Here is a 24,922-nt window from a genome sequence, read left to right on the forward strand (position 1 = left end):
TCCTGGAGTTCTGAGGGTCCTTCAAGCAGCCCTTCAGTCCCAAATCTATCCTCACACTCTGGTGAGATACAGGGGTGCAAGAAAGATGATATATTATTGGTGGGGGTTTCCCGAGTATATCTCTGGGAGGAGGCTTTCTGAAGGAATGGGTAAGGGGGAAAAAGAGCAGACAGAATCCTTGAGGCTGTAGCATAGAACTCTCCAGAACCACTGCAGTCACGTCCCACCCTGCCAGCCAGCCCCTCAGCCCTCAGCTTGGGGCTGGAAAAAGACATAGGACAGGGCTCCTTAATGAGAACATTTGGGAACCCGGGAAAGGTTAATGATCTGCAGCCTCAACCATCCGTCAGCTGCCCAGCCAGAGACAGTAAACACCGTTACTCATCTAATTAGCCAGGAAAGGCTGGGCAGGGGCTGAAGAAAGGGCCTTGGGGATTACAGTCCCCCAAGTGTCCACCTGCTTAGGGCTGTTGAAAGAGACCACCAGAAGGCACAAGCCCCCATTCCCAGAAGGAGTTGGGAGGGGGCTCACTCCCAGTCGGCCACCCTGCAACTCTGGCTGCAGGCTGTGGCAAAGATGTGGAAGAGCATGGACATTTATTGAGGGCCTCCTCTATCCAGGCACTGTGCTGGCCATTCTTCTATGTGTCATCTTATTTTGTCCTCCCAACAGCACTGCAAGGTCCTTACATTTATTAAGCACCTGTTGTATGCCCGTCACTTTACATATGTCATTGGCTTTCACTTTTCTAAGAGTCCTGGGAAGTACTGGTTGGTATTTCACCCATTGCACAGGAGAGAAAATCAAGATTTACAGAGCATAATTGGTTTATTTGCTGATTTATTCAGAAAATGTATATTGCATGCCCACTGTGCCAGGCATCGTGCTAGGTGCTGAAGATATAATGATAAAATGACAGACACCGACTTTGCCTTCATGATGCCCACTGTCTAATGGGGGAGACAGACAGTAAAACAAGCTCACACAACTAGTAAGCAGCAAGACTGAGATTAGGATCTGAGAGTAGAGGAGAGCTGTAAGCAGGATGGTGAGGGGACTGAGGTGACAGGTATTGTGGGAATCAGACCAGAATACCCTTGCTCATGATGAGCTACTCTGTCTCCAGGAGGCCAGGCCCTGGGACCGATGATGTACCGCTGCTGGGGGTGGAAGGAGGGTTGAAGACCTCTCAAAGCATACATGCCCATTGCACTCTGGGAGGCTCTTCTCCTTTCCAGCCGCCATGAATTATTTCATCTCCAAAGAGGAGGTATTGGGGTTAAGAATAGCCTTGTGATTGCTGAACAGTCGATGGGGTGGGCCATGGCAGGGGAATGGGTATTCTCTGAGCACCTGGTATGTTCTCAACCCTATGCCAAGTTCTGGGAGGGGGTGCCCAGGAGCAAAGACCCAGTTTTTTTTTTTTCCCAGAAGGCCTTTAATCTAAGTTGGAAACATGATTTATTTTTATGGAAAGATTAAGGAAGATAGCCAGTTAAGAGCTGAACAGGGCAGTTCTGGCTAGTCAGCTTAGAAGCCTGAGATTCTTTGAGGGCTTTTTGGAAAAGACAGAGTAAGGGAAGGGGAGAGAGAGAGAAAGAGGGAGTGCACAAGTAAGAGAAATAATGTAATCGAAAGAGAAAAAGAGAAAGACACAGAACCATGGAGAGATACAGACAGAGATGGCAAACAGAGAAAGGTAGAGGTAGAGAGGAAAGAGGAGAGAGCAAGAGATAGAGGAGAGAAACAGGGACAAATTGTGGCAGAGACCAGAGCAACAGAGTGTGACAGACAAAATGACACAGTACAGGGAGTGGGAGGGAGAAAGAGAGAGGCTGGGGCCTGCAGTTGGACAGGAAGGGGCTCAAATGATGAGGTCACCTCTCACTCACTTTGAGGCCCTACAGATCACTGTGGAATCAGGCTTCAAATAGTTATCATATCCCAAAAAAGGAGCCTTTTACACTAGTAATGGGCCCAGTTGTCTGGGTGGCTGAAGAGTGGGGAAGTGAGTGTGTGTGTATATGTATGTGTGTGTGTGAAACTGACAGAAGTCACTGCATAGGCATGTGTGCACCTCTTTCCCACACTCTCACACTTATAAGCCTAGCTACTTGCAAAGCTGAAGGCAACCCAACTTGTAAAGTGAATCCTCTTTGTCCACGAAATGACATTCCTCCATTTAGGAAAGCTCTCCACTGGGAAGTGAGTTCCTGTCATTGGAACCGTAAGAAAATGTCTACAAACTAGGAATATCAGAAGACCTAGGCTCACATTTAGGCAAAATCAGGATTTAGCCATTTACTGGCTGTGTGTCCTCACACTGTTTTGTCAACTTCTCTGGGTCTCAGTTTTCTCCCCAACGACTAAGTGGTTGTATTTAGTTCTTGGCCATTTTCCCACTTGAGCACGTGCAAGAAACAGGTGTAGCCTGGGCCCCCAAGGAAACCTATCCTGGTGACCTTTAATTTGAAAGGGTGAGGGGAGGGGAGGGGATCAACAGATCAGATCAGAAGGCAGTGTGGAATGAGGCAGGGGTATAAATAAAGTAATGCCTAAATGAGTCGTCTGAAATGGAATGGGCCCCTGGAAACTCGGCCCTTGGTCAGGCTCTCTTGTCCCCGTTGGCTGGCTCAAGGGAGGGGCCTTCCTCCTCTCACACCCCTCTTGGCTCCGGTCTGCCTCCCGCCTGCCTTCAACCTCCCTTCCACTTCACTGCTCAGTAGGGCTAAATAAATGTCAGAAATGATTAATGGGAACACTCCCAATTGAGAAACCAGCATGCACAATGGTGGGAGGGGAGACAGAATAAAAAGGCCCGATATGGGGTTTTTCAGGCCATGTTAAGGGCGTCTTGGGGAAAATGGCCATATCTTACTTTTTTTTTTTTTTTTTTTAAATTTATTTTATTGAAGTATAGTTGATTTACAATGTTGTGTTAATTTCTGCTGTACAGAAAAGAGATTCAGATATACATATGTATATATACAATATTTTTCATATTCTTTTACACTATGGTTTATCACATGATGTTGAATATAGTTCCCTGTGCTATACAGTGGGACATTGTTGTTTATCCATTCTATATGTAATAGTTTGCATCTGCTAATTCCAAACTCCCTATCCATCCCTCCACTACCCCCTTTCCCCCTTGGCAACCACAAGTCCGTTCTCTATGTTGTTAGTCTGTTTCTGTTTCCTGCGTAAGTTTATTTGCCATAGTTTAGATTCCACATATAAGCGATATCATATGGTATTTGTCTTTCTCTTTCTGACTTACTTCACTTAATATGATAATCTCTAGGTCCATTCATGTTGCTGCAAATGGCATTATTTCATTCTTTTTTATGGCTGAGTAGTATTCCTTTGTATATGTACAACATCTCCTTTATCCATTTATCTGTCAGTGGACATTTAGGTTTTTTCCATGTCTTGACGATTGGAAAACACTTTATTTTTAATATTAGTCAATGTGTATAAAATAAAATAACAGAATATAAATTGACATCAAGTTAACAAGCAACGTTAAGTTTAACAGATAACTACCAATCCCTGTCATATTTATTGTCTCTTAGTTCTCCATGAATAATTTTCCTGATGTGTGTTTTCTCACATCCTCTTACCAAAACAATTCTTTAAAAACCTATGAATACAATAAATTTGCCATAAAAACTGGAAATACATTAAAGAAATATATCTCAAATTATGTTGTACTAATAGAATAACACTACAAATTTAATTACCATTGTTGTTTATACTTGTGAAATGCTATTAATTAAGGTGTTGAAATAATGAGCTTTTCATCTCCAAAAGTTCAGTATGGAGTTTGCCCATGTAGAAGAACACATAATTCACTATAAAATTCTCTTTTAAGCATTTAGAAGCTGTTAAAGCATACAGAGTTATAGTCTTTTTAGAACCATGAAGCTGCTGAGGCAGCAGTAATAGAATAGAAAATGATTGGTGTTTTGCATAATACATAATCTAATGTGTTTTCCTTACCTGTTTTAGCTTAAGTATTGGAGAAAGAATCAAAAGAGCAATCAAAACCATACGGTTTAACTGTTCAAAAACATTTGAGAAGTTCTAAATATTCAAAATGAAAAGAACTTTTAAGTATTTTTTTTTTAAATTTACGAATATTTCATTGTTGTAAAGTTAAAGCCATAAAAATAATCAAATGACCTACTATCATACCGTTAGAAGAAAAAAAAAAAAAAGGTGTTCATGAGAGTTCCATATTAGAATACAAGTTTTCCTTAGGCACCTGTTTATGTATGCTATTCTGCTCTTTACAATAAATAATTAAATTTAAAAGACTTAATTCCTCACTTTTAAGACCTTATTAGTTTACAAATTACATATTGACCTATGCTAAATTTTATACCGACCCATGCTAATGAATTCAGTACAGAAAACAAAAAACACTGCACTCAAGCAAACTACATATATATATATATATATATATATATATATATATATAACTTATATGAGAATTGCTACTCCAGCTTTCTTTTGGTTTCCATTTGCATGAAATACCTTTTTCCATCCCCTTACTTTCAGTCTGTATGTGTCTCTAGGTCTGAAGTGGGTCTCTTGTAGACAGCAAATATATGGGTCTTGTTTTTGTATCCATTCAGTCAATCTGTGTCTTTTGGTGGGAGCATTTAGTCCATTTACATTTAAGGTAATTATCGATATGTGTGTTCCCATTACCATTTTCTTAATTGTTTTGGGTTTGTTATTGTAGGTCTTTTCCTTCTTTTGTGTTTCTTGCCTAGAGAAGTTCCTTTAGCAGTTGTTGTAGAGCTGGTTTGGTGGTGCTGAACTCTCTCAGCTTTTGCTTGTCTGTAAAGGTTTTAATTTCTCCATCAAATCTGAATGAGATCCTTGCTGGGTAGAGTAATCTTGGTTGCAGGTTTTTCTCCTTCAACACTTTCAATATGTCCTGCCACTCCCTTCTGGCTTGCAGAGTTTCTGCTGAAAGATCAGCTGTTAACCTTATGGGGATTCCCTTGTGTGTTATTTGTTGTTTTTCCCTTGCTGCTTTTAATATGTTTTCTTTGTATTTAATTTTTGACAGTTTGATTAATATGTGTCTTGGCGTATTTCTCCTTGGATTTATCCTGTATGGGACTCTCTGTGCTTCCTGGACTTGATTAACTATTTCCTTTCCCATATTAGGGAAGTTTTCAACTATAATCTCTTCAAATATTTTCTCAGTCCCTTTCTTTTTCTCTTCTTCTTCTGGAACCCCTATAATTCGAATGTTGGTGCGTTTAATGTTGTCCCAGAGGTCTCTGAGACTGTCCTCAGTTCTTTTCATTCTTTTTTCTTTATTCTGCTCTGCAGTAGTTATTTCCACTATTTTATCTTCCAGGTCACTTATCCGTTCTTCTGCCTCAGTTATTCTGTTATTGATCCCATCTAGAGTATTTTTAATTTCATTTATTGTGTTGTTCATCGTTGCTTGTTTCATCTTTAGTTCTTCTAGGTCCTTGTTAACTGATTCTTGCATTTTGTCCATTCTATTGTCCATTCTATCTCCAAGATTTCGGATCAACCTTACTATCATTATTCTGAATTCTTTTTCCGGTAGACTGCCTATTTCCTCTTCATTTGTTAGGTCTGGTGGGTTTTTATCTTGCTCCTTCATCTGCTGTGTGTTTTTCTGTCTTTTCATTTTGCTTATCTTACTGTGTTTGTGGTCTCCTTTTTTGCAGGCTGAAGGTTCGTAGTTCCTGTTGTTTTTTGTGTCTGTCCCCAGTGGCTAAGGTTGGTTCAGTGGGTTGTGTCGGCTTCCTGGTGGAGGGTACTAGTGCCTGTGTTCTGGTGGATGAGGCTGGATCTTGTCTTTCTGGTGGGCAGGTCCACGTCTGGTGGTGTGTTTTGGGGTGTCTGTAGACTTATTATGATTTTGGGCAGCCTCTCTGCTAATGGGTGGGGTTGTGTTCCTGTCTTGCTAGTTGTTTGGCATAGGATGTCCAGCACTGTAGCTTGCTGGTCGTTGAGTGAAGCTGGGTGCTGGCCTTGAGATGGAGATCTCTCGGAGATTTTTGCTGTTTGATATTATGTGCAGCTGGGAGGCCTCTTGTGGACCAGTGTCCTGAAGTTGGCTCTCCCACCTCAGAGGCACAGCACTGACTCCTGGCTGCAGCACCAAGAGCCTTTCATCCACAGGGCTCCTTAATTTGGGATGATTCGTTGACTATTCAGGTATTCCACAGATGCAGGGTATATCAAGTTGATTGTGGAGCTTTAATCCGCTGCTTCTGAGGCTGCTGGGAGAGATTTCCCTTTCTCTTCTTTGTTCTCACAGCTCCCAGGGGCTCAGCTTTGGATTTGGCCCCGCCTGTGCGTGTAGGTCGCCGGAGGGCGTCTGTTCTTTGCTCAGACAGGACGGGGTTAAAGGAGCCGCTGATTCGGAGGCTCTGGCTCACTCAGGCCGGGGTGTAGGGAGGGTCACGGAGTGTGGGGCGGGCCTGCAGCGGCAGAGGCCGGGGTGACGTTGCAGCCTGAGGCGCGCCGTGCGTTCTCCCGGGGGAGTTGTCCCTGGATCCCGGGACCCTGGCAGTGGCGGGCTGCACAGGCTCCCCGGAAGGGCGTGTGGCTAGTGACCTGTGTTCGCACACAGGCCTCCTGGTGGCGGCAGCAGCGGCCTTAGCGTCTCATGTCTGTCTCTGGGCTCCGCACTTTTAGCCGCGGCTCGCGCCCGTCCCTGGAGCTCTCTCAAGCAGCGTTCTTAATCCCCTCTCCTCGTGCACCAGGAAACAAAGAGGGACGTAAAAGTCTCTTGCCTCTTCGGCAGGTCCAGACTTTTCCCCGGACTCTCTCCCGGCTAGCCGCGGTGCACTAACGCCCTGCAGGCTGTGTTCACGCCGCCAACCTCAGTCCTCTCCCGGCGCTCCGACAAAAGCCGGAGCCTCAGCTCCCAGTCCCGCCCGCCCCGGCGGGCGAGCAGACAAGCCTCTCGGCTGGTGAGTTCCGGTCGGCCCGATCCTCTGCGCTGGAATCTGTCCGCTTTGCCCTCCGCACCCCTGTTGCTGTGCTCTCCTCCGCGGCTCCCAAGCTCCCCCACTCCGCCTCCCAAAGTCTCCACCCGCGAAGGGGCTTCCTAGTGTGTGGACACTTTTCCTCCTTCACAGCTCTCTCCCGCTGGTGCAGGACCCGTCCCTATCCTTTTGTCTCTGTTTAGTTTTTTCTTTTGCCCTAACCAGGTACGTGGGGGGTTCCTTGCCTTTTGGGAGGTCTGAGGTCTTCTGCCAGCGTTCAGTAGGTGCTCCGTAGGAGTTGTTCCACGCGTAGATGTATTTCTGGTGTATCTCGGCCATATCTTACTTGACTGGTCATGGGCAAGGTTGGGTCCATCCCAAAACCGTCTGACTCAAACCAGCTCTTCATTCTTTTTGACTGGATTATTGCAACAGCCTCTTCCCAGGCCTCTTTGCCTCCAGCTTCTTGCCTCCTTTCTCTTCACCACCCTTCACATTAATCTTTCTATATCCCAACAGTGAGCATACATCTCCTCTACTTGACTGTGAGCTATGTAATTCCCTTTGACAAGCACCATGTTTTTCACAGAGGAGGTACTCAACAAATGTTTGAGAGATGAATAAATGAAAGAATGAAATACCATGCGCCAGTCACTATACTAGTCATTGTAGCGAGGGCCTCCCATGTGCTCCTGCAGTCCACAGTGTTCATCCCTATCAAAGAATTTATTCCTCAGTTTGTAATTGCTTGTTTACTAGACTGGAAATTCTGTGAGGACAGAGACCACATTTATCAGGTTCACCTTCTCTGACATACCTTATTCTCAGCAGCTTACACTGTTTTGAAGGAATGAATGGATGAATTTTCCACTGGGAATGTATTTTTCTTCCATCTCTAACTTCACATTCAGCAGTTATACATTGGCCACCTACTTATGTACAAGGCAGTGATCTGGGCATTAGAAATTTAACAGTGAACAAAACAGACAAAAACTCCTGCTTTAATGGAGCTTATATTCTAGTGGGGAAGACAGTTGATAAATACACGGACATACATTTATATAAGCAAATGACAAATAGCGATAAGTGCCATGAAGAAAAATGAAGCAGGACAAAGGCATAGAGAACGGTGGAGGGGACTCCTGTTTTAGCTGGAGACTTCAGGGAGGACCTCTCTGAAGAGGTGACACATGAACAGACACCTGGATAAGGTGAGGGATGAGGCATTTCAAACAAACGGAACTAAGAGTGCAACGGCCCTGATGCAGAAACGTGCTTAACAATTTTCAGAAAATGTAAAGAGGCCAGTGTGGCTGAAGCATACTGAGCCAGGAGATGAGGAGGAGACAAGGTCAGAGAACTAGGCAGGGGCCAGATCAGGTAGCGTCATGGAGGCCATAGTAGAGAGTTGAGATCTTACTCTAAATAAAATCATAACTCAACAAAAGATTTCTAAGTAGGCAAATGACAGTTGATTGATGTTTTTAATAGATATGTGAACACTGGTGAAGAAAATCATAGAGGCAAAAGTGGGAGGAGAGAACCCAGTTAGAAAGTTAGTGTGATAGGCTAGGTCATAAACGATTACAGCTTGGTCCACAGCGTTACTAGTAGAAGTGAGGAGAGAGTGGTTGGACAAGATATGTTTGCTTGTTTGTTTCTTTTTTTGACTTTCAGTTTCCATCTCCCTCTTTTTTTTTTAACATCTTTATTAGAGTATAGTTGATTTACAATGTTGTGTTAGTTGCTGTTGTATAACAAAGTGAATCAGCTATAAGTATACATATATCCCCATATCTCCTCCCTCTTGCGTCTCCCTCCCACCCTCCCTACCCCACCCCTCTAGGTGGACACAAAGCACCGAGCTGATCTCCCTGTGCTATGAGGCTGCTTCCCACTAGCTATCTATTTTACATTTGGTAGTATATATACGTCAGTGCCACTCTCTCACTTCGTCCCAGCTTACCCTTCCCCCTCCCCGTGTCCTCAAGTCCATTCTCTAGTAGGTCTGCGTCTTTATTCCCATCTTGCCCCTAAGTTCTTCATGACCCTTTTTTTTTTCACATTCCATATATATGCGTTAGCATACAGTATTTGCTTTTCCCTTTCTGACTTACTTCACTCTGTATGATAGTCTCTAGGTCCATCCACCTCACTACAAATAACTCAGTTTCATTTCTTTTTATGGCTGAGCAATATTCCATTGTATATATGTGCCACATCTTCTTTATCCATTCATCTGTCGATGGACACTTAGGTTCCTTCCAAGTCCTGGCTATTGTAAATAGAGCTGCAATGAACATTGTGGTACATGACTCTTCTTTTTGAATTATGGTTTTCTCAGGGTATATGCCCAGTAGTGGGATTGCTGAGTCATATGGTAGTTCTATTTTTAGTTTTTTAAGGAACCTCCATACTGTTCTCCATAGTGGCTGTATCAATTTACATTCCCACCAACAGTGCAAGAGGGTTCCCTTTTCTCCACACCTACTCCAGCATTTATTGTTTGTAGATTTTTTGATGATGGCCATTCTGGTCGGTGTGAGGTGATACCTCATTGTAGTGTTGATTTGCATTTCTCTAATGATAAGTGATGTTGAGCATCCTTTCATGTGTTTGTTGACAATCTGTATATCTTCTTTGGAGAAATGTCTATTTAGGTCTTCTGCACATTTTTGGACTGGGTTGTTTGTTTTTTTTATATGGAGTTGCATGAGCTGCTTGTATATTTTGGAGATTAAACAAGATATGTTTTGAATGCACAGCCAACAGACCTGTGGATAGTTTGGATGTAGGGTATGAGAGAAAGAAAAAGAGAAATCAGGGATGAGGCTGAGGATTTTATCCAGTTCAATTTCCATTCTTCATGGCTCAGTTGAAAGCCACCTCTTCTTAGAAGCCGTCCATGATGCACCCTACCTTACCACCATTAAAGCCAACTCTCCTCCTCAATTCCCATAGCATTTTGCAGCTGTGTAATGCTAACAAGAACATTCTACCTTCTGGCAGAGCAGAGGTACCTGTGCACATCTACCTCCCCCACTTGATTTAGAGCTCCCCAGGGACTTTGTTATTGTCATCTGTTTAGTCTTCACTGGACCCAGCACAGTGGCTTTTGCAGAATATTTTGACCAATAAATACGTTGAAATTGAATAGATTAACTAAATTGAAGCTGTTTATTATTGCTTCCAGTGTATGGTTGCAAAACTCTCCAATCATTAGAAGGTAAGCTGAAGAATTATTTCAATATCACCAGTTTTTAATTACTAAAGTCCACTTGATAGATGCCTCTGCTTGAATTATTGGTATCATGAGGATTAAAATGTGCTCTCTTAATTAAAAGGAAGCTCATGTGTTGAGTGAGGGGCATGGAGGGTGCTGGAGGGTGAGATATTGAGTGGATTCTGTTCTCGCAGTTCATGTTCACCTAGTGAAGCTGTGAGAAGTGAAAACTATCTAGAGGAGGACCAAGCTGATACTTATAAAAATGGCAGAAGTGAGAGGAGGCAGGGATTTTGGAAGCATGAGAGTTGAAGTATTTGATTGGCCAAAAAGTTCCTTTGTGTTTTTCCATGGTATCTTTTCCATAATATATGGAACTGGGTTCAAATTTCAGCTCTGCCATTTACTAATCATGGTACTCTAAGGAAGTCACTTTAAAGTTTTTAATTGAAGTACAACTTATATATAAAAATGTGCATCAATCTTAACTGTGTCACCTGATGAATTTTTACATAGGCATACACCCATGTCAGCATCTCCCAGATCAAAATGTAGAATATTTCCAGCATCTCAGGAGACTCCCTCATACCCCTTCACAGTCAGTACCCCTTGGAAAGGTAGCTACTATTATAACACCTATCACCATTTAGCGGTTTTTCCTGTTTTAATCTTCATGTAAATGGAATTATACAGAATGTACTCTTTTGTGTCTGACTTCTTTCTGAGCAAGTCATTTAAAATCTTTAAGCCTCAGTTTCTTCAGCTATGTAACAGGAATACTAATAGCACTTACATCATAGGGGTGTGAAGATTTAATGAGATAAAGCATATAAAATGCTCAGGATAGTGCCTTGGGCATAGTGTGTACTGAATAAATATTAGTCCTTTCCTTCCTTACTTCCCTTCTAAGTTCTTAGAGCCATATTAGGCACTCTTGATGTATAAGAATAAAAGGCAGTTCACATTCTTAAGGAGCTTATAATCTACTTAGGGAGACAAGGATACAAAGTGCTTGGTAAGCAGTAAATGACAATATTAATAAAAGATACTATTAATATAATGAATATAATAATATCAATTACTAATCCCATGGCTGATTGGAGAGGAGGCATGCAATATCATGAAATGGTTAAAAGCATAGGTTTTGGAGTTTTTGGACTTCAGTTCTAGCTTCAGTTTCCCCACTTACCAGTTGTGTGACCTTGGGGATGTCACATAAGTCTCTAAGCCTCAGTTTCTACATCTATAAAATAAGGTTAATACTATTATCTACCTCATGGGATTGCTGAGAACATTGAATACAACATATGTCAAGTGCCTGTCACAGGGCCTGGAACATAGTATACACTTGAACAGTGGTATTTTCTGAGGTGTTTTTTCCTGCTTTGGATTTCCTGCTAGGATTCATAAAGATCCAGAAGTACCAGCCAACCAGCGTTGGTTAAGTGGCTTGCAAAACCTCACCCATTCCAGTTGAACAAGTAGCAGAAGCCCCAAGATGACTGTAGAAGCCCGAGGGGCCACGTCTTTCTTTACCCCTCTACCTTTCTCTAGTAGACACTCAAGATACTACCAGTGACCATTGGTCTAGGGACTGTGCCTCTGAGCCTCCCAACCATGCTTTTTTTAATTCTTCATAAGCCTTAACTCCTAGTGATCCAGGTCCCCAAATGGGACTCTCCCTTGAAAAGCTGACTCCGTGCAGCCTTCTGCCAGGAGCCACGGCAAGCTGGCCCCAGTCCAGCAGTGGAAGACTCATTTGTCACTGAGGAGTGCAATTTTTATGGCCATTGGAAGTCAACATTTGCAAATCAAAATTCTTTAAACACTGCTTAGCATCACAGTGTTTTGAGAAAACATTTTCAAAACGTTTTAATGCATTCTACTTCCCACTGTTCAAAACAAATTTAAGAAAAACTTAAAAATCAACACGTCTTGAAAATATTTTTCATACCAAAACAAATGTTTCAAAAGCTTTTTGCAGATATGATGATTAGTGAGATGATTCAGCCCCAAAGAATATTTTCTCTAGTGTTGTTCTGATGATTGTATTTTTCAGGCTTGATTTAGTCAGATTATTGTCTCAAAACTATATTTATTTTCTATCTTCAGACTCAGCCAAGAGACCAAGGGAATTTAAAATCTTAAAGCTTCAACATAAAACATGTGTTGAATAAACGAATAATTTCTTCTTTTTGTCTTGGCTGCCAGAAGACTCAGAGTTATGTTAGGTAGAGGTAAGTATTTTACCCTTGGTTAGGTACAGATAACTATTTCACCCTTGGTTTTGCCTTGCTCTACATTTTACAAAAGCAGCTTTATTGAGGTATAATTGATATACAAAAAAAACAGCACATATTTAAAGTATAAAATTCAGTGTTTGGACACCTGAATACACCTGTGAACCCATCACCACAATCAAGGTAATAGATATATCCATCACATCCAAAAGTTTCCTGGTGTCCCTTTGGGATTTTTTTGGTTTGTTTGGGGGTTTTTTTCTGGCAAGAACACTTAATATGAGATTTACCCTCTTAATAAATATTTCAGTGCCTATCTGTGAAAGTCCTAGAAGAAGACATAGGAAAAAACTCCTTGACAGTGGTCTTGGCAATGATTTCTTGGCTATGACACCAAAAGCAACAAAAACAACAATAGGTAAGTGGGGACTACATCAGACTAAAAAGCTTCTGCTTTTTACCTGCACAGCAAAGGAAACAATCAACAGAATGAAAAGGTAACTGATGGAATGGGAGAAACTACTTGCAAACCATCTATCAGACAAGGGGTTAGTATCCAAAATACATAAGGAACTCTTAAAACTCAATAGCAAAAAATCAACCCAATTTAAAAAAATAAAGAACTGGGATAGACATTTCCATATGGTTTTTCTATCACTCTTTTGATCTTCATTTATCTGCCCTATTTCTCTGAATTTTTATGTTACTCTTCCTCAAATCCATTTTGGAAGTAGATGAAGTTATTAATGACATATAAAACATAAATTGTTCAAAATCTAGGAACAAGAAAAAAATGTGTTCAATAGAAAATGAGCAAAATATTTGAATTGGCATTTCACAGAATAGGAAATCTGAAATTATGGGGAAATGCCCAATTGCAGTAGTACTCAGAAAAATGTAAAGTTGAAAAACCATGAGATATCACTAAATGCATATTTAAATGGCAAAATTAGAAAGTCAGATAATATTGTGAGCCTGTGACAATATGGGGAATCATATATTCTCATGTATTGCTGGCAGGAATGTGAACTGGCAAAGCTACTCTGGAGAGTAATCTAGAGGTGCTTAAGGAAATGAAATACACATAACCCTATGACCAAGTTTATAGTTCTGGAACCGATCCATTAAGGGACATGTGCAAGTATTTATTTTAATTAATTAATTAATTTATTTTTGTCAGTGTTGGGTCTTTGTTGCTGTGCCAGGGCTTCTCATTGCGGTGGCTTCTCTTGTTGCAGAGCACGGGCTGTAGGTGCGAGGGCTTCAGTAGCTGTGGTGCGTGGGCTTAGTTGCTCCGCAGCATGTGGGATCTTCTCGGACCAGGGATCGAACCCATGTACCCCGCACTGGCAGGTGGATCCTTAATCACTGCGCCACCAGGGAAGTCCCAAGTATGTTTATGGAATCATCTTTTGTGTGATAGCACTGAAGGGAACCTAGATATCTATAACTAGTGGACTGGCAAATAAAATGTGATATATGCACATGATGAGAATACCATGGCTAATCAGAACTAATAGTCTAGATATAAGTCTTGGTCAGCTCAGGCTGCCATAATGAAATACCATAGGCTGGGTGGCTTAAACAACAGACATTTATTTTCTCACAGTTCTGGAGGCTGGGAGTCCAATTAAGGTGACAGCATGGTCAGTTTCTGGGGGGTGAGGGCTCTTTCTTGACTTGCAGATGGTGTCTTCTCCCTGCATCCTCATGTGGCAGAGAGAGAGAGAGAAAGCAAGCTCTCTGGTATCTCTTCTTATAAAAGCATTAATTCCATCATGAGGTCCCCACCCTCATGACCTCATCTAACTCTAATTACTTTCCAAAGGCCCTGGTCTCCAACTACCATCACATTGGAGTATAGGGCTTCAGTATATGAATTGGTGCTGGGGGGCCGGGCATAAACATTTAGTTTGTAACAATACACCTAAAGCAACATCATTAAACAAAAATGATGCTAAGTGAAAAAGTAATAAAGGGAATTTCGTAGTGCAGTACAATTTATGCAAAAACACTATAAAATTTCAAGATTACACATGTAGCTAAATTAATATATAGATGATGGATTGAAAGGGTGCTTATTAAGTATATTAGGGTGGATGTCTATGGGGGCAGAAGAGAAATGGGATTGGAAATGGGAAAAGAGGAAAAGAATAAAATTAATTAAAACAAAAAAGAGAGACCTTGTAATAAAGACTGTGTCATTAACCAAGGAAAATGAATGACTCGAGTCTATGAATCTTAAGGTCAAAATAACCAGAAAAATATTTATAAATTTATGGGATATATTGCTGTGTTTCAATACTAGTTCGTATAAATAGACCAGAAAGCTTTCCTGGCCTTTAAGATATGGACTTTTTAATTCTACAGATGAAGAAGACCTCTGTGCCTACCTCAGGATCATATATGTGATGTGCAAGTAGTCAAGATGATTTCTATGGAAATGAGGGATTAGATTCTAAGATTAGATTCTAAAATCAAGACTTACCATATTGTCCGAATGAGAACGAGGTCTGAAGTTGGGGTATGGTGTTTTCCAAAGACACTGCAATGGTGGAAGGTTGTGTATAGGCAGGAGAGTGATCTCTGAAGAAGAGCATCTCAAAATTAAATTCAAGAGCATTCAGCCCCCAAAAAGGTAGATAAATGATGCCTAGTGTGTATGCTACCGTCTGGCTTGGGGAGTGGGAGTAGAGGTGGGAAGAAGGAGACACAGTTGAAAAGAAGTTGTTTGGGTAGGGAGAAAGTTCTTCCAAAAGGAGAGCAGGATGGGGAAAAATAGTCACAGATGGGAAGAGAGAGTAGAGGTTGTGCTGATCAGAGAGACCTGGAGATTAGAGATTGTGTTAGATTTAGGGGATGGGGGTTAGGAGAAGAGAGAGACTTTTCTAAATAAGAATCAAGAGTCTAACATCTAAATCTCAGTCTCTTATGCCTAGGTGCCAATCAGCCTGAGAGGAATCACCCTAATGATCCCACACACACACACACTCCATTGTGCAGTGTTACTGTTCTCCCTTGTGACAATAGGATGTGGTTTGAAAGCTGGTGGGGACAGGGCATACAGTCACTATCAAAGTCGGCTTGGCTTGCCTAGCTCACTGGGTTCCATTTTGGTGGGGAAGAAATAGTGAGAGACTGAGACTTCCCTGGTGGTCCAGTGGGTAAGACTCCACGCTCCCAATGCAGGGGGCCCGGGTTTGATCCCTGGCCAGGGAACTAGATCCCGCATGCATGCTGCAACTAAGAAGTCTGCATGCCACAACTAAGACCCAGCGCAGCCAAAATAAACTATAAATAAATAAATAAATGAAAATAAATTTTTAAAAAAGAAATAACGAGAGACGAACAAAATACACTAGGTGTGCCACGAAAGTTCCAGAATCATAATTGTGAGTGGGTATGCCAGTTAATTGACTTTAAGTATAAAACACATTTTTTGCCTGTTAGATTTTACTAATGAAATAAGAGGCATATTTGTCTTGAGGGCACGACATAGAGTGGGGATTTATTTCATTTTATGGAACATTATTGAGTATCCTCTGTAAGCCTAGAACTAAGTTTAAAAGATTTTTAAAAATCCCATGATCCTCAATTCTCAAAGAGTTCATTGTCAACCAATTTTTTAGATTCTCAAAATTAAACCTAGCATTGACATTTTGAAGTCAATCAATCAACATATAGCCACACCTGAGCCATCCTTTTAGGGACTGGGGCTATGAACTGTTGCCAGGGCAGTGGGAAAGGGAAAGAAGAATGCTGAGAACTTACTATGTATCAGGCTCCACAACTGAGCTTGTTATGTATTCTTTCATCAGGATTCTAAAAAGGAGGTTCTTGGAGAAACAGAAGAAATTGGGGTTATTTTGCCTAGCAATGAGGGATGTCTTGGCTGTCTCTAGATGTCTGAGGATTTGTCATTTGCAGAGACATAACTGTGCCTTGTAGCTCCAGAGTGAAAACACTAGCCCATAGAAGGAACTTTTCAAAGGGATAACATTACTTCATGGGTCAAATAAATCAAAAGTATAATAATAATAATAGTCACAGCTCCCATTTACTGATCACTTACTAAGTGCCAGGCTCTGTGCTGAGCATTTTAAATCCATTATTTTAATTTGTTCTCTCAGAGATGCAATGAGCTAAGTGTTCAAACCAACTCTTCCAAAAACTGGCATAAGAGAAAAACAAAGTTAGCTGCATTGAAAAACTTTGCCCCTACAATTTAATCAAATTAAGATGCATCTTTTCAGCAGTAGTATTACTTTTTCACTAGATACGAGGGCACAATTCTCCTTCAGGGCATAGGGCACACTGCTATACCAACATCTACCTCCCTTTGTGATTATCATTTCTGAACTCTGGTCACTCTTCCCCATTTTCTGAGGACTGGATCTCTGGCTTCCTTGACACCCCAGGTCCTGCCATCATCCTAAGTAACCTCAACAATATCTGTGTGGAAGACCCATCCCACACAACCTGGCCTCATAACTCCTCCTAACTCCTTTAACCTCTTACTACCTCAACTATCACCAGCCATTTGACATCACCGGACATGGCTTCACCCGCTAGGAGACTCAACTCCAATATTCCATTGTGACCAAAATCTCATAGCAATGGCTGAGTTCCATGTCACCTGCTCTGTTTTTTTAAATTATTTTTATTGGAGTATAATTGCTTTACAATGTTGTGTTAGTTTCTGCTGTACAGTGAAGTGAGTCAGTTATATGTATACATATATTCCCTTCCTCTTGGACCTCCCTCCCACCCACCACCATCCCACCCATCTAGGTCGTCTCAGAGCACTGAGCTGAGCTTCCTGTGCTTTACAGCAGGTTCCCATTAACTATCTGTTTTATGCATGGTAGTGTATATATGTCAATCCTAAAAATCCTAATCTTAATCTCCCAATTCGTCCCACCTTCTCCTTCCCCTGTGTCCACATGTCTGTTCTCTACGTCTGCGTCTCCATTCCTGCCCTGCAAATAGGTTCATCTGTACCATTTTTCTAGATTCCACATATATGCATTAATATACGATATTTGTTTTTCTCTTTCTGGCTTACTTCACTCTGTATGACAGACTCTAGGTCCATCCACATCTCTACAAATGACCCAATTTCATTCCTTTTTATGGCTGAGTAATATTCCATTGTATATATGTACCACATCTTCTTTATCCATTCATCTGCCATTGGACATTTAGGTTGTTTCCATGTCCTGGCTATTGTAAACAGTGTTGCAATGAACATTGGGGTACATGTGTCCTTTTGAATTATGGTTTTCTCAGGGTATACGCCCAGTAGTGGGATTGCTGGGTCATATGGTAGTTCTAGTTTTAGTTTTTTAAGGAACCTCCATACTGTTTTCCACAGCAGTTGTATCAATTTACATTCCCACCAACAGTGCAAGAGGGTTCCCTTTTCTCCACACCCTCTCCAGCGTTTATTGTTTGTAGATTTTTTTGATGATGGCCATTCTGACTGGTGTGAGGTGATAGCTCATTGTATTAGTTTTGATTTGCATGTCTCTAATAATTAGTGATATGGAGCATCTTTTCATGTGCTCTTTGGCCTTACGAGACCTCCAGTGCCTGAAATCCTTCATTTTCTGCTCATTTCCTTCCTTGTCTAGCCCAGATCTTGGGGCACATTTATTTAGCACTGACTGCATCTTCATCCCTTTGCCCTCCAAATACCATGTGTGCACTATGTAGTCTCAGCTTTGTGTCCCTCCGAACATCTGATTTCTCTAATCCCATAATGCCCACTGTGGGAGAAAGGAGAGCACTCCAAACATTGGTGCCTATAATACTTTCCAATTTCAGTGCTTGATTTTCAAGCACTAACCCAAATTTGCAATCCTTTGATAATTCTACTTGGCCATAACATAATATCTTTTAAATATATTATTGGGTGTGATTTGCTAAAATTTGTTAAGAATTTTTGTGTATATGTTTTTGAAGGATATTGGTCTATACTTATGTTGTGATGACTGACTGGTTTTGGTATCAAGGTAATGCTGGCACGTAGATGAAGTTTTTTTTTGTTATTTTTGTTTTTTTTTTTTTTGCGGCCCGCGGGCCACTCACTGTTGTGGCCTCTCTCGCTGCGGAGCACAGGCTCCGGATGCTCACGCTCAGTGGCCATGGCTCACGGCCCAGCCGCTCCGTGGCATGTGGGATCTTCCCAGACCGGGGCACGAACCCATGTCCCCTGCATTGGCAGGTGGACTCTCAACCACTGCGCCACCAGGGAAGCCCTAGATGAAGTTTTAAAGTGTTCCCTCATTTTAATTTTTCTGGAAATGTTTGTGTAGAACTGGTATTATTTCTTGCTTCAATATTTGGTAGAATTTACCAGAAAAGCCATTGAGGGCTAGAATTTTCTTTGTGGGAAGGTTTTAAACTACAAATTCTTTAATATCTTTAATACATTTTGGACACTTCAAGTTATCCTTTTCTTCTGAGTGAGCTTTGGTAGTTTCTGTCTTTTAAAGATTTGTCCATTTCTTCTACATTGTTGAAATTATTGGCTTAAAATTGTTTATAATATTCTTTTTTATCCCTTATTACTTGTAGAATCTGTAGTGGTGTCACCTCATTCCCGATATTGGTAAATTGTGTCTTCTTTCTTTTTTTTCCTGGTCAGTTTGGCTAGAGGTTATTAATTTAATTAATCTTCTCAAAGAACTAGATTTGGTCACATTGATTTTCCCTAATGTGTTACTGTTTTATATTTCATTGATTTCTTGTAACTTAATGTAAGACTTTTCTTTTTTTCTAATATAACCTTTCATGGTATAAATTTCCCTGCAACCACTGCTTTAGCTGAAACCCACAAATTTTGATATCTTCCATTATCATGATCATTCTGTTCAAAATATTTTAAATTTTTTTGTGTGATTTCTTATTTGACCCATGGGTTATTTAGAAGTATATTGTTTAGTTTTTAAATATTTGGAGATTCTTCATACATCCTTATGTTACTGATTTCTAATTTCAATTCTAATTTGGTCAAAGATCATATTTGTATAATTTTAATCTTTGAAAAATATATTTAGGCTTGTTTCATGGGCCAGAATATGGTCTGTCATGAGAAGAGTATACATACTTGGAAATGTATTTATTCTGATACTTTTTGGTGGTGTATTCTATAAATGTCATGTAGGTCAATTTTATTGATGGTACTATTCCAGTTTTCTTTAACCTTACTGACTTTCTGTCTACTTGTTCTATCAGTTATTGAGAAAGGTGTATTGAAATCTCCAACTTTAACTGTAAATACGCCTATTTTTCCTTTCAGCTCTATCAGTGTTTATATCATGTATTTTTGAATCTCTGTTATTAGGTGCATAATATCTAAGATCGTTATATATTTTTGATGAATTGACTCCTTGACATTATGAAATGACCCTCTTTGTTTTTGTTTTGTTTTGTTTTTCTTTAAATTTATTTTATTGAAGGATAGTTGATTTACAATGTCGTGTTAATTTCTACTGTACAGCGAAGTGATTCAGTTATACATATACATACATTCTTTTTCATATTCTTTTCCATTATGGTTTATCACAGGATATTGAATCTAGTTCCCTTTGCTATACAGTAGGACCTTGTTGTTTATCCATTCTATATATACTAGTTTGCATCTGCTAATCCCAAACTCCCAATCCATCTCTCCCCAATCCCCCCTCCCCCTTGGCAACCATAAGACTATTCTCTATGTCTGTGAGTCTGTTTCTGTTTTTTAGATAAATTCATTTGTATCAGTTTTAGTTTCCACATACAAGTGCTATCATATGGCATTTGCCTTTCTCTTTTTGACTTAATTCACTTAGTATGATAATCTCTAGGTCTATCCATGTTGCTACAAATGACATAATTTCATTCTTTTTTATGGCTGAGTAGTATTCCATTGTATATATGTACCACATCTTCTAAATGTTCTTCTGTCGATGGACATTTAGGATGTTTCTACATCTTGGCTATTGTAAGTAGTGCTGCAGTGAACATTGGTGTGTGTGTATCTTTTCAAATTATAATTTTCTCTGGATATATGCCCAGGAGTGGAACTGCAGGATCATATTTTCATTATTTCTTATTCTTGGCATATAGCAGATTTTTATTTGTCTTTTAAAACAGGAAAAAATAGACAAACACTGTCTTATTATTATTATTATCATCATCAGTAGTAAAGATGAGACTAGAAGCCCTTTGGAGGACTAAAACCTGTTATCGGGAAGAGTTAGAGTTAGTATACAGAAGCACAGATAGAGGGAGCACTTAGAAAGCTGCCTGGGATGTACATTTAAATCTAGGCTCAGGAGCAAACATGTCAGTTCTCTTTGACAGAAAAACCTTTGCCACAGATCCTAGGCAGTTACGTTGGTGGAACCTTCCCAAGATGTTAGAATTTGTAGGAATGAAATGACCCTCTTTGGTCTGAAATCTATGTTGTAGGTATTGATATGGTCACTCTAGCTTTCTTTTGTCTATTGTTGGCATGATTAACCTTTTTTTCCCCCCCCGTTTTTAAAAGATATTTTCTTCTGATGTCTTCTGACTTGCGTTGTTTCCAATAAGAAGTCTGCTGACTTTCTGGGGCTTCCCTGGTGGCGCAGTGGTTGAGAGTCCACCTGCCGATGCAGGGGACACGGGTTCGTGCCCTGGTCTGGGAAGATCCCACATGCTGTGGAGTGGCTGGGCCCGTGAGCCATGGCCGCTGAGCCTGCTTGTCCGGAGCCTGTGCTCCGCGCTGGGAGAGGCCACAACAGTGAGAGGCCCGCATACTGCAAAAAAAAAAAAAAAAAAAAGAAGTCTGCTGACTTTCTTATATTTGTCCCTCAGTATGTAATATGTGCTTTTTCCCCATTGGATTCTTTTAAGATTTTTCTTTATCACTAATTTTAATTAATTAGAATATGATATGCCTCAGTGTAGTTTTTTCATGCTTCTGTGCTTGGGATATTGAGATTCTTGAATTTGTAGGTTTATAATTCTCATCTAATTTTGAAAATGTTCAGCCACTTTTTCTTCCAATATTTTTTCTGTCCCCCCTCCTCCTTTTCTTTCCTTCTAATGAACATCACATGTTCAGGCTGATAAAAATTGTCCCACTACTCACTGTGTTAACTTTTTCTTTTTTTCTCTGTTTAATTTTTGATAGTTTCTAATGCTCTGTCTTCAAATCTTGTAATCCTTTCACTGCAGGTTCCTCTTCCTCTATTTATCCCTTACACACTGATGTTCCTCTAGGGTTTTTTCCTGTGCTACTTTTTCTTCTCACTCTGCACACTGATCCGCTTCCAGGGCTTCAGTTACCATTTCTATTTTGATCACTGCTAAAACTTTATCTTTAGCCCAGATCATTCAGTATTTTAGTATTTCTGACTGCCTATTTGACATCTTCCCTGGCTTGACCCAAATGTACTTCAGCTCACACAGAAACTATTATCTCCTCCTGTATGTTTTATTAGCAACACAAAACAACTGGTTACCAACACCAGAAATATGGGTCTTATCAAAGATCCCCCTATTCTCCAACCCCGACATCTATTTGATGATGACATTTTGTCAGTTGTATTCTTTAGCATGACTCAGGTGGTTCTGCTTTTCTCTATTAAAACTGCATTGAGGGGCTTCCCTGGTGGCGCAGTGGTTGAGAGTCCGCCTGCCGATGCAGGGGACACGGGTTCGTGCCCCGGTCCGGGAAGATCCCACGTGCCACGGAGCGGCTGGGCCCGTAAGCCATGGCCGCTGAGCCTGCGCGTCCGGAGCCTGTGCTCCGCAACGGGAGAGGCCACAACAGTGAGAGGCCCGCGTACCACAAAAACAAAACAAAACAGAACAAAACAAACTGCATTGGCTTAAGTTCTAGGTCTTTCTCATCTATATAATTACAAGTCTCCCTGCCTTTATAAGCCTCTTTCAATCTTTCTTACACTTTGCCTACTACAGAATGACTTTCTATTATGCAAATCTGATCACGTCATTATCTAAGTTCCTATGGACAACGAAATACAGTTCAAATTTCTTCACATAGGTTACGAAAACTCCCATGATCATTTGCCTACTTCATTAACATAAGTTTTTATAGATCTTCTATGTAAGTAATCCATGATGACTATTTGCAGTTCCTTGAAGAAGCTATGTTGTTTCATACCTCTATGTCTTTGCTTAGGCTGTTCCCTCCTCCTGAAATATCCTTTTTACCTTTCTGTATGGCAAACTCTTACTTATAATTTCAGACCCAGCTGAAGAGTTTTTCTGTGAAGCATTTGCTGAACCACCCAGGCTAATAACTCCTTTTTTGAGCCACCAAAGTACTTGGTACCTCTATTATATCATTTTTTACATTCTATTGCAAATATTTGTTCATGTCAGTCTTCCTTACTATACTGTGAGCTTCTTTAAGACTTGAACCTTATTGCATTTCTGTATCTCTAGCACAATGCTTAACATATGAAAAGTGCTCAATGAATGTTTTTTGATGTGTAGAGTTGTTTTACCTTGTATATAAAATTGGTAAGAGGTGTGGCAGGATTTGAACCCAGATTTTTGTGAAGTCAAATCCTTGTTTTATCCACTACTTGATCCTATCTTCCAGTTAAATATCCCAATTCACTGAATTTTCCTTCCTGAAGTTTCTCTATATGGAAACTGATCTTATTTGAACATTTTGATCTCTCTCTCTCTCTTTCTCTCTCTGTCTCATTGTCCACTTTTTCTACACGTATCTTAAAGTATAAGACTTTTAAGTCTAAAGCTACACAAGGTATGAAAGTTTGCATTTTCCAAAGATAGCTACAATAATATCTCATATTCCACATGCTGTTCTGCAACATCACTCTCCCATCAAGAGGCAGAGTCCATTTCTCCATTTCTTTGAGTCTTCAGGCGATCTATGACTGCTTTGGCCAGTAAAGTAAAATAAGACGATGTCGTGACCATTCTTGGAATATCTCTTAACCGGTCTGGCAGTTTCCACTTCCTACCTCTTGAAAGCCAGCTAACATGTGAAAACCCTGAGGCTACCAATGCTATGAGAAATTCAAGTCATGTGGAGAGGCCCTAGAGAATGAGGTGTCATGTTGAAAGAGAGAGAGAGACCAAGGTGTCAGACCTTGAGGTGCCAGACATTTAGGTGCAGAAGTTATACTGAAAGTGGAGTATCCAGACCTAGCTTTTCAGCAGACTCCATATGAATCAGAGACAAATCACCAGCCAATAACTTCCAAAATTCCTGATCCATGAAATTGTGAATAAGATAAAACTGTTGCTTTAGGCCACTAAATTGTAGGTGATTTTTTACACAGCAATAGATAATCAAAACGGAGGAAAGGGGAATATGACTAACATATCTATCATCATGGAAAGCTCAAAATAAAACCTTTTTCCCTAAGCCCCAAAATACCAAGAGGAGGAAGTCAAACTAGAGATTAGAAAGAAAGGTACGGACAAATAGGAAGCCTTCTTAATGGCTTTAGCAGGAAATAAATAGTATTTAGAGCTCAGTACCCCTTGAAGTGGTGGAGGCAAACTATAAATGACTTCCAAACAGGCAGGAAATAAAGGATTCATTTTCAATAGTACAGATGGCAAGGATCAAGGAAAGGTAGCAGCTATTCAGGACTGCAGAAAGAGTATTCCCCAAAGTCATGATAGGTTGAAATAATGGGTTAAATATAAAAAAATTAAGTATTAATTAATAGTGATGCAATCGAGTTCAACCTGCATGTGTATAAAAATAAATAATTAGCACAACTTGTGAGATAATAATTTAGGTGCCAGTAACTGCTCAGAGAGGTAATAACTTCTTAAACCACATTATTAAAAGTGGAAAATTCCAAATGAAGGCATCTGACCGCTTTTTTTTTTTTTTTTACTCAGAAAATACCTGGAAGATGTCCTTAGTTCTGTGAGCAATCGAGAGTGAGAGAACTCAAAGCCATATAACTTAAAGGAACTGTTCGCCTTTTAGGTCCCTATCAATGTGGAGAGTCTCTGAATCTAGATTTAGATGCATTTTTGAAATTCTAAAGGTCTCACACAATTCCTCAATACCTTGGCCCAGCCTGGATCCACTGTAGTGGTGTTCTTTAAATCCAACTGCATAATACTCTAACAAGATCTAGAAAGGCAGAGTCCAGAGTGAGAATTGCTTCTGGGCTTTCTCATGGTAAGATTTGATTAAGGCAGGCTTTCCCATAAAACCTCTGAGGTAAACTGGGCTAGGTCTTGTTTGGATGGCCTTGCTATCTTACAAACAGGAAGGATTTCCAATTTCCCACTTAGAAAAGGCTAGCCTACATGAGGTCAAGGTCATTTGGACATGACTTCACCAGAATTTTGCCCCTGTGTACTTTGCTTTGTGATGTATGACTCATCATAATTAAATTTTGAGCTAGATTAACTATAATTCCTGCACTTATTAGGTGATCATGGTTTAAAGCCCTTGTAAAATAGGATG

General features: G+C 40.4%; 1 protein-coding gene across 15 annotated transcripts in view; it reads left to right on the plus strand.

Moving 5' to 3' along the window:
• ARHGAP36 (Rho GTPase activating protein 36) overlaps positions 1 to 24,922 on the plus strand; it is a 158,651-nt gene that overhangs the window by 69,565 nt on the left and 64,164 nt on the right. Inside the window, exons 3-4 of one of the 15 annotated variants that reach the window (XM_060292818.2) lie at positions 12,329 to 12,453; positions 12,767 to 12,874. The exons of 11 other annotated variants lie outside the window; for them this stretch is intronic. In XM_060292818.2, the coding sequence (XP_060148801.1) occupies positions 12,441 to 12,453; positions 12,767 to 12,874 (121 nt within the window). In that variant the 5' untranslated portion in view covers positions 12,329 to 12,440. Of the gene's footprint in view, positions 1 to 12,328; positions 12,454 to 12,766; positions 12,875 to 24,922 lie in introns of those variants that run through there. 3 more of the 15 variants (XM_060292819.2, XM_060292820.2, XM_070044732.1) reach the window with 3 other exon arrangements.

This window comes from Globicephala melas, chromosome X (genome assembly GCF_963455315.2).
Source record: "Globicephala melas chromosome X, mGloMel1.2, whole genome shotgun sequence".
NCBI classification, from domain to species: domain Eukaryota; kingdom Metazoa; phylum Chordata; class Mammalia; order Artiodactyla; family Delphinidae; genus Globicephala; species Globicephala melas.